The sequence below is a fragment of the Rattus rattus genome, chromosome 11, assembly GCF_011064425.1.
Source record: "Rattus rattus isolate New Zealand chromosome 11, Rrattus_CSIRO_v1, whole genome shotgun sequence".
In the NCBI taxonomy this organism is placed as follows: Eukaryota; Metazoa; Chordata; class Mammalia; order Rodentia; family Muridae; genus Rattus; species Rattus rattus.
Genome location: NC_046164.1, coordinates 75,560,155 through 75,570,533, shown reverse-complemented (window position 1 = coordinate 75,570,533; position 10,379 = coordinate 75,560,155). Strand labels below are relative to the sequence as shown.

General features: G+C 47.8%; 1 protein-coding gene across 1 annotated transcript; it reads left to right on the top strand.

The window, feature by feature from the left end:
- Nucleotides 1–1,769: 1,769 nt before the first annotated feature.
- On the top strand, nt 1,770–3,814 carry LOC116912863 (whey acidic protein). Its single transcript, XM_032917079.1, has 4 exons — nt 1,770–1,859; nt 2,535–2,669; nt 2,984–3,145; nt 3,655–3,814. Exons 1-4 carry the CDS (start codon nt 1,772–1,774, stop codon nt 3,681–3,683), a joined length of 414 nt encoding a protein of 137 aa, XP_032772970.1. The 5' UTR covers nt 1,770–1,771; the 3' UTR covers nt 3,684–3,814.
- The last annotated feature ends 6,565 nt before the right edge of the window (nt 3,815–10,379 follow it).

Sequence of the window (10,379 nt, the reverse complement as noted above, 5' to 3'; positions counted from 1 at the left end):
CATACACATCCAAAGGTGTCCACAGGCAGATGAGGAGTGAGAGGAAGGGGCTCAAACAGGGGCCTAGGGCTTCAAGAGGCTGAGGACGCAGGCATGGACCAAGAGAGGCCAAACCACTTGGAGAGACAGGGGGTAGCAGCAGAATCTCACTATTAGACATGACCATAGCTGGGAAGGAGGGGAGGGACGGAGGCTCTGAGACCCATGGAAGCAACCAAGAAAGAACTGAAAGAGGTTTATCCAGGAGGCCTGCTGGCTTCATGCCAGCAACCTGTATATAGTCACCTGTGTTTATAACTGCAGCCATCAGCTTGAGATTCTCAGTGGTTTCCCCTTTGAGCCTGTGTCTGTAAGTACAGCAGGACAGTGATACCTCAGCCAGAACAGCCAGTGTGCATAGGACGCAAAGTGCATCAGGCCTGGCTCCGTGTGTACAGAGCCCCGGCAAGACACAGAGAGAACAGAACGCCGGCTCCTAAGACGCAAGGTCTTCCGGGAAACTCAAGCAAGAAACCCTGGCCAGCCCTTTCCTGGTGGCCCTCCTTCTGTTCCAGCCAAGGCGGTAATGGGAACAGGGGTGGAAGCAGAGCATTGGCAGAGCAGAGCTGTGACTTAGACTTGAATAACACAAGCATGGCAGTGGCCTAGATGTGGAGATGACTGTGTTAGATGGGACAACAAAGGTTATGTGCCTGCTGGGGCCCGTACATGGGACTGAAGCACTGGCAACTTCCACGAGGCAGATGATAAACATAAGAGCTCAGTAAGAAGAGCACACTCACACTCAACGGGCTGCCTACTGTCAGATCCCATTTACATGAGATGCCCAGAATAGACAGACGCAGAGACCGAGCAGAGAGGTAGTTGCCAAGGCCTGGGAGCTCAGGGGACTAGCGAGAGGCTGCTACAGGCACAGGTTTTCCTTTGGGGCTGGCCTGAAACGAAATATCAAGGTTACAGCCTGAAAGAGCTTCCCCTGGGACTTTGTCTTCAAAGAGGAGAGGACATGGGCCATCAGTGAAGACCTCCGGCCAGTCAAAGGAGTATGGCCTGCACCATAGGCTGCCGCTGACAGCCAGTAAACACAGTCAGTCACTCTGGGTCATTGCATCCCCTTCCTTGCAAGAGAAGTCAAGGAAATGTCCCGAGAGCAATGGGCACGGTGCCCAACAGGACATCCCATCCGGGCCCATGACACCCTTGGCACAGCATGGGGCCCTTCTGAGAAGTGGGCTTCCAAGGTTCCCTGCACAGGCAATCCTTTTTTGATGTGTACCCTGTACTCTCTACAAGGAGCAAGTGCCTCCACATTCTTATAAAACTTTTTAGAAAACTCCAGAAAAGCACCAGGGAAAGACACCATCCTCTGATGTGACTGTACACATTTGGAGCTCAGAATTTCCTTTGTCTGAGAAAGGGGTCCCAACCCAACCATTCAAAGTGATATCTGTCACATTTGTTACAGATCCCATTTCTTCCTTCTCTGCTCCTTAATTTTCTTCATTTTCACGATAAACAAGTTTTACCTTTTAAGTGGAAAAACAATGACCACCCTTACAAAGGACTTCTTAAAAATGGACTCCATTGTGAGCCTTGTTCCTGGCAGCCTGGGCCTGCTCTCTGCATGTGTCCAAGAAGGAAGCGTTTTAGCCCATCTACGCCTATGCCAGCCTGCCCCCCTCCTTCCCCAAAGTCTTCCTCCTGTGGGTCCTTTAAATGCATCCCAGACACTCAGGCTACCATCAGTCATCACTTGCCTGCCGCCGACACCATGCGCTGCTTCATCAGCCTCGTTCTTGGCCTGCTGGCCCTGGAGGTAGCCCTTGCCCGGAACCTACAGGAACAAGTCTTCAACTCAGGTAGGCCCCAGTTATTCACCTTACTGCAGGGTGTGGCTTGGAGAGTCCCCCTCCCTGACTGATCCCAGCTGCCTATGCTGAGGAGACAAGGAACAAAAGGACACCCCTAGGGAAGAATTCAAGGACAGCAGGAAGTAGGGGCCTGTCCCACACAAGCTGCACAGCCAGGGACCTGGGTGGAAAATGTTGAGGCTGAGAGACAGGTTGACAGGAGTTACCCTCAGGCCCTGGTCACTTCTAGTCAGATTCTTAAAGCTCTACCTATAATGGATGAGCCTGTGACTTAATGCTCTACCTATGGCCATGAGCCTGTGACTTAATGCTCTGCCTATGGCCATGAGCCTGTGGCTTATTGCTCTTCCTAGGACCATGAGCCTGTGATGTGCTTCCTAATATTCACAGTTGCTTTCTTATGGTTCTGTCACCTAGACCTCAATTCTGGCAGGGTTTTTTTGTTTTGTTGTTGTTTTGTTTTTTTTGTTTTTGAGTTTTTTTTTTTTGGTTTTTTTTTTTTTTTTTTTTTTTGGTTTTTTTTGGTTTGGTTTTGTTTTGCTCACCTTTAAGGCTCTTCAAAGGTTGGCTCTTTGTAGCTTCTGTCTCTGGGCCTTCTTCTGAGAAGCCTTAGAAGTGAGGGTGACATCTAGGCCCCCACTTACCTCCCCATCTTTTGTACAGTTCAGTCCATGTGCCCTGATGACAGCTCCAGTGAGGACACAGAATGTATCAACTGTCAAACCAACGAGGAGTGTGCCCAGAATGACTTGTGTTGTCCCAGTTCCTGTGGTAGGCCCTGCAAAACTCCTGTCAACAGTAAGTCCCTGCCCATGGTGGTGGAGAAGGGCAAGCAGGGGCAAGAGCCTGCCTAGAGAGGACACATAGCCCTTTATCCACACACTAATTCTGGGAGCCCCACTCACCTGCCAGACCCTCTCTGCAGCCTGATGCCCATCCCGGCCCCTGGGGGCTTGGGCTTCCAAGGGTGCTGCCTGACAATAGGACAGACCTCAACAAATGCCCCATTTACAAAATGGGGTCTTTTCAGTCAGGAGCTCAGTAAGGTGCATTCAACAAAGCTGGGGCATGAAAGGGCTTTGGGTGGTAAGAGAGTAACCATCTCTCCCCAGTTGAGGTTCCAAAGGCTGGCCGCTGCCCCTGGAATCCAATCCAGATGATCGCTGCTGGACCATGCCCAAAGGGCAACCCATGCGCCATCGACAGTGATTGTTCTGGCACCATGAAATGCTGCAACAATGGCTGTATCATGAGTTGTATGGACCCAGAACCAGGTATGCAGCCTCAGGACCCTGGAGCTCCATTTCTCCCTAGACCTCCTCTGGTGCCCACCTTACTCTTTATCAGATCCAAGAGCAGATACCAAGTGAGAATCGCACAGGACTAGGTCCCAGGGTAGGAGGAGAATATCCTAGCCATGCTCACCCCACAAGCCTATGGTCACTTGCTGTGAAGTGAATGTCAGTAAACAAGGAGGCCTGAGAGAACAGGTCATTCTAGCACTCAGTGCTAGTCCTGGTGAATCTGGGAGCCTTGTGATGCCTTTGGCATTTAACCTGAGGAAACAGTGAAGTGCTCAAAGTTAAGAACATGAGCTCAACCTAGGAAGCGCAAGGCCCTGGGTTCGGTCCCCAGCTCCGAAAAAAAAAAAAAGAATGGTACACGCTCACCTGCAATGTCATTAAGGTGTCTGCCCTGCAGGTCCCTGGAGTCTGGGTCTGACTAGGGTAGAAGCAGAGGTTAGTAACCTCTCTCTTCTCATCCCCATCTGTGTCTCCTACAGAATCTCCTACAGTGATATCCTTTCAGTGAGCAGCCTGCCCTGGGATCCCTGCCTGTCAGGAGTGACCAGCCCAAGCCTATACAGCAAGAACCTTCACTCTTGGATCCAGAGAGAACATAATGCTTTCTAACTGCTGCTAATAAAAATCCATTTGGCTTTATGTCTCTGTCTGTCTATCTGCCCTGAGCTCTTGACAGAATGAACGAGCACAGAAGGGAGGGCGGGATGCTGAGTCAGACTTGCTGAGCCACAGACAAACTGCATCCAGACTGTGGGACCAAGGGCGACCTCAGGCCCAGGAAAGGCCTCCTCACCTGGCTCCAGAAGCATGAGTATCTCCTGCATCTGAATCCTCCCAAGCTGTGACCAGCCCCAGGCCCAGACAGAGCAGAAGCCGAGCTTACAAGGGGTTTCTATTGCCACAATGAAACACCATGACCAAAAGAGCAAGTTGGGGAGGAAAGGGTTTATTTGGTTTATACATTCATGTCATTCATCAGTCAGGAAGTCAGGGCAGGAACTCACACAGGGCAGGAACCTGGAGGCAGGAGCTGATACAGCCGCCATGGAGGGTGCTGCTTACTGGGTTGCTTCCCCTGACTTGCTCAGCCTGCTTTCTTATAGAACCCAGGACCACCAGGCCAGGGATGGCAGCACCCATAGTGGGCTCCTCCCACCCCAGTCAATAACTAGTTAAAAAAAGCCTTACAGCTGGATCTTAAGAAAATAGACTCAGTGGTTAAGAAAAAGAGGTCCTGAGTTCAACAAGCATGGTGGATGTTAAGAAGACATTTTCCTGGTGTGTCCAGTTACAGTTTCATATATAATAAATAAATCTTTAAAAAAAAAAAAGAAAGCATTTCTCCAGTTAAGTTTCCATCTATTCACATAATTCTACTTTTATGTCAAGTGATGTCAGATTAGCCAGCACAGGGCTTCAAGGGTGCCACAGTGGAAGCACGGAGGAAGCAAGGCATAGTAATCGAGTGTGCAGGATGAGCTGGGCCACACACTGACACAGCTCCTAGCCAGCATTGTATAGGACTCCAGCAAGACATGTGTGCCCTACTCAGACACAAACAGCATCACGCACAGCTCATGCCAAGCCTGACACTGGCAGCCCAGATTCACATGGGACTCCACAAGTTCAGTCCCAACTTCAGATACCAGCTCCAAGCCTAGAGGACGCCCACGTTCCCGATTGGTCACTTCCACTGTCCCTTTTGTAAACAGAAGTAGAGGTGTCTTTTTTTTTTTTTTTTTTTTTTTTCCCCGGGAGCTGGGGACCGAACCCAGGGCCTTGCGCTTACTAGGCAAGCGCTCTACCACTGAGCCAAATCCCCAACCCCGAGCTGTTCTAAAAAGAGACTCATGACCCCTCCCTTTGGCTATCAGGCTGCTGAAACAATGGATCACAAGGATTGGAATTGCTGCAGGCATCTATCTCACTGAGAGAATAGAAGGGCAGAAGCTCTGTCCACAAGGAGGAACCTGCCTCTCGTGCTGGTTACTTGTTTTTATTTTTATTTTGTTTTCCCATCAACCTGACCCAAGCCAGGGACAGGGAACCTCATTTGAGATCCCCTCAGATTGGCCTGTAGACATGTGGGAGATTTTCTTGATTAGTAATTGGTGGGGAGAATCCAGGACACTGTGGGTAGTGCCATCCCTGGGGAGGTAGCCCTGGAAGTATATTAAAAGTAAATAAATAAAACCAGGCCAAACAAGTCAAGGTGAGGAAGCCAGTAAAGTTCCTCCATGGTCTCTGCTTCAGTTCCGGCTTTGAATTCCTGCCCTTCAAAATGGACTACAACTGTAACTGTAATAAGCCCCTTCTTCCCCACAAGTAGCTTTTGATCATGGGTCTTTATCACAGCAACGCAAACTTCGCAAGAGGAGATTTCACACAGCGCTTACCAGACCACCTTACCTTCAGATAGACTGGAGCCGAGGCAATGAGGACCACATCTTGACCAGGACTACTCAGCTGCCTCCTGCCCCCTATTTAAGTCTAAACCTCACCCAGGACCTCAAAGATGGACCTAGTGTGTCAATGGATGTCTGCATTTGTTCCTCTCCCCAGCGTGGCCATATTGAATAAATCTCCTTTCTGTTTTTCACTACTAAATGATTCTTTAATTGGAGTGCTGAGGACAGGTGGCCGAGTCTAGCTCGTTAGCGCTGCCAGAGCCCAGGTCTTGACACTAACTACTCCAGAAATAGCTTAAAGTTAAACAAGCCATTGGAATAACTCACAAAAGCACTTCAAACACCAAACTTATAGATATGCATTTGTCATGAAGGACAGAGATCAGGAGTAACCAGATTGTCTTAGTCAATGCTCTACTGCTGTGAAGAGACACCGTGACCACAACAATTCTTATGAGGGAAAACATTTCATTGGGGCTTACATTTAATTGGCTTATAGTTTCAGAGGTTTGGTCCATTATCGTCCAGACGGAAGGCTGGTGGCACACAGGCAGATGTGGTGCTGGTGAAGGAGCTGCAAGCTCTACCTCTGACCCACAGGCAGCATGAAGAGAGGATGCCACTGGGCCTGGCTTGGGCTTTTGAAACCCCAAAGACCACCTCTAGCAACACATTTCTTCCAACAACAAGGCTCTACCTCCCAAATCCTAATGGCCAAGAATTCAAATCTATGAGACCACTCTTATTCAAAACATCACACGGAAGAAGAGACACGAGGTGGGGTCAAGGAGTGGACGATGCAGGAATGTCCCTATGGGACAGACACCTACCAGGCACTCCAGAAGTCTTCCTAAGCATCCATGTCCAGAGCTTTTAAGGTTTCATTACATAACCATGATCGATTAAACTACTGACTGTTGGTGACTGAAGTCAACCACCATCACCTCTCTCTTCTCTGGAGGTCATTAGTAAGGCTGGGAGGTCCAGCCACTAATCCTGTGCCTGGTCTTCGTGGTGACCAGCCCCATCTGAACCTGCAGAAGCCCCCGTTTGAAGCTACGGAAACCACCCTCTGAAGCCTCTATGCTGGGAAAATCATCATCTTGGTGTCACACGAAGAGACACATGAAAAAGAGCAAAAGTAATTCAGCAAGGGCAAGGCAATTTCTGTTTGCAAAAAGAAGTGTGTGTGTCAGAACCCAAACCAGGCTGGGAGGAAGCACTCTTGGCCTCTATCTTTCTCTCTGATGTAAGTGGTGAGTATGTTTCATCCCATTGGTGGGAGCTCAACTTCATAATTGATGGGATCGACATTGAGTATAAAGAGGAAAGAGGGGACTTGGGAAATCTGGGTCCTTGTTAGGCTAACAACCCAGGTAAGGAAACACAAAACAAAAATGTTTCTTACACCCATCTGAAGCTATGATTTGGCAGCATCCCAATTGAACTGGATCAGATGAGGGTAGTGTTTTATAGCAATTTCCTCTGAGATAAAAATCTTCTTCCATCTTGGAGAGAACCCTAGAAAAGGCACAGGTTTTTCTTAAAAGGGGTGTACTGGGGAAGGGGATGGCAGCTAAAGCTAAAAAATTTCATCCTGCGGAGGAGAGATTTAAAATGCAGAAAGTAATAGGGGGTTTGCAGAGAGGACACCGGGAAGGGTGATAACATTTGAAATGTAAATAAATAAAATAAAAAAAAAAAAAAAAACAAAAAAAAAAAAAAAAAGGGAAGTAAACAACACAAAACTTTCAGGAAGTTTCTGAAACTGACCATATGCACTAGGCTCCTCCTACCTGAAACTTATATAAGCAATAAAAACTGCTGAGAGGCACTCTTAGGCCAGCAAGCTGCATGTAAAAAAACTCAGACTAGTGAGCTACTTGTAAAGGACCCTCTCTAACCCATTTAGCTGCCTACAGGCTGTGCAGTGTGCTCCAGGTTCCCAGTTCTCATGAGCCATTACTCATACTAGGGTAGGCATGTGGTAATTAAGTTGTCTATGAGTCATTTTTTCTCCTATAAGTAACCCTCTGTGGTAGTTTGAATAAGAAAGGCCCCCATAGGATCATATGCTCGAATATTTGGTCTCAGTTGGTGGAACTCTCTGGGAAGAATTAGGGGGTGTGACCTTTTGGAAATGTGTTACCAAGGTTTCAAACGCCCATGCCATTCCCAGTGTATGTTCTTTCTCTCTCTGCCTCCTACTGTGGATTAAGATGCCAACCTTCAGCTACTGCTTCAGCACCAAGTGTGTTTGCTTCCATGTTCCCTGTCATGATCGTCACAGACTCTAATTCTGAAGCTGTGAGCTCTCAATAAACTCTTTCTATATGTTGTCTTGGTCACAGCGGCTTATCACAGCAATAAAACAGTAACTAAGACACCTTCACTCATACTCCTAACCCAAAGAAAATCCACTGTTTCATCGAGTTGGACTTGGGCAGTACTCTTACTTTGTTCCTATCTGGGCTGAGTAGACATTTGTTCATGTCTCTGCTTTCTTGACTCCTACCAGTCAGAAGAAAGGGTAGGTCACATGGCTTTGCCGTCTTAAGGTCCAAGAACTATGAAGGTTAATTTTAATTGTCAGTTTGACCAGATTTAGAAAGAGCATGGAGACAGACCTCTGAGTGTGCTTATTAAGATGTTTCTAGAAGAGTTTAACAAGGAGAGAAGACACACATGAATGGGGGATAGAGAACCCCATCCTGGGGAATGGAGTTCCAGACTAAATAAAGAGAAGAAAGTCAAAGCCAGGAATGGTGACAGACTTTTTTTTTTTTTTTTTTTTTTTTTTTTTGAGTCCTCTGCTGCATATACATCCCTCAGGCCAGAAGAGGGCACCATATCCTATGACCCACCATGTAGCACTCAGGTGGGAAAAATCTGAGCCATCTCACCAGCCCAGTGACACACATCTTTAATCACAGCAGCACTCAAAAGGCAGAGGCGGGCTGGAGAGATGGCTCAGCAGTCTGAGCTGACTGCTCTTCCAGGTCCCAGTTCCCAGCAAACCACATGGTGGCTCACAACATCTGTTTGAATCTGGTGTGTCTGAAGACAGCACTCACATAAATAAAATAATTAAAAAAAAAAAAAAGGCAGAGGCAGGAGGATCTCGGAGTTTGAGGCCAGCCTGGTCTACAGAGTGAGCTCCAGGACTACAGACTGTCTCTAACCCTCTCTTCCCCTAAATAAATAAATAAATAAATAGATTTTAAAAAGCCAGTTGAGTATGAGCATTCACTTCTCTCTGCTTTCTGACTGAAGAAGTAATATGGTGGCAGCAGAAAGAGCACCATGATTAAAATGAGGAACTAGGGAGACGGCTCAGTGGGTAAGAGCACATCCCATGAATGTAAGAGCCCCTGAGTTCAGATCTCCAGCACTCACATGAAAGCTATGCGTAGTTACCTGTGCCTGTAACTCCACACTGATGGGTGGAGGAGGATAGACCTGGGAACTTGCTGGCTGTCAGACTTAGCTAAAGTGGGAAGCTTCCATTTCAGTAAGACTCTGATGAACACCCAACATTCTCCTCTGCCATGCACAGGCAGGCACATGCATACACACACACACACACACACACACACACACACACACACACACACACACACACACACACTGGGGGGGGGGAAGAGGGGAGGGGGAGAGGAAGGAAGGGGAGAGGGAGAGGAGGAAATGAGAAAAAAGCCAGTTAGAAAGACTGGAAACCCCTCCCAACCAGGGCAGCATATAACAAAGCTGCATACTTGACTATTGGGAGATCTGCACTTATGCAAAAACACCCACAAAGGGTCCCACCACTGGGGAACTTGGGCCTTTGCATTTTAGCCTTTTCCAGCTCTTTAGCACAGTTCTAGTCTCAGGAGTATTTTTCCCTTTCTTTTTTTCTTTTCTTAAGATTTATTATGTGTTATGTGCATTTGTTTACATAAATTTACATACACTAGGAAGTCAGATCCCTTGGAACTGTAGTTACAGGCTGTTGTGAGGTGCCATGTGGGTGCTAGGAGCCAAACCCGAGCCTCTGCAAGAGCTGTAAGTGTCCTTAACCCTTGAGCCATCTCCAGACACTGTTTTCTTTTTCTTAATAAAATGTCTCTATTTCTATCGAATCAGACCCACACCTGTAACAATGTTACTAGCTGCGTCTGGCTTCTGCTGTCAACCTTCTCCTCCATGATGGACTGAGCCAAAATAACCCCTCCCTCCCTCCCTCCCTCCCACCCTTCTTCAGTTACTTTCCCCTCACAGCAACAAGGAAGTGTGGAGTTACTTCATCTTCTTCTCTGTCCTTTCCTTTCAGTTGCTGCCTCCTGTGCTGGCTAGTTTATTTTAGGTTGTTTTTTTGTTTGTTTTGGGTGGGTGGGGGTTGTTTTGTTATCAACTTGACACAAGCCAGGGTTGTCTGGGAGGAGGATCTCAATTGAAAATAATGTCTCCATCAAGACTGGCCTGTGGGCAAGCTGTGGAGCATTTTCTTGAATGATGATTAATGCAGGAGCCCAGCCAACTGTGGGCAGTGCCACCCCTGGACTGGTGGTCCCGGATGTTGTAAGAAAAAAGGCTGAGCAAGCCACAGGGAGCAAGCCTTTGTAACCTATTGCAGTAATCTTATGGGCTGTTTCTGCCCACTCTAGCCTGTGTAGCTCCCAAACAAGACAGAGAAACCTGGCATTTTATTCATACGCTCTTGGCATCAGGCTGTGCAGATTCTCACCCACGTCCCAGCCATAGCCCCCCGTGTTACTTGCCAACCGAGTCCTGCTGTTTCCCCTGTTCCATGCGTG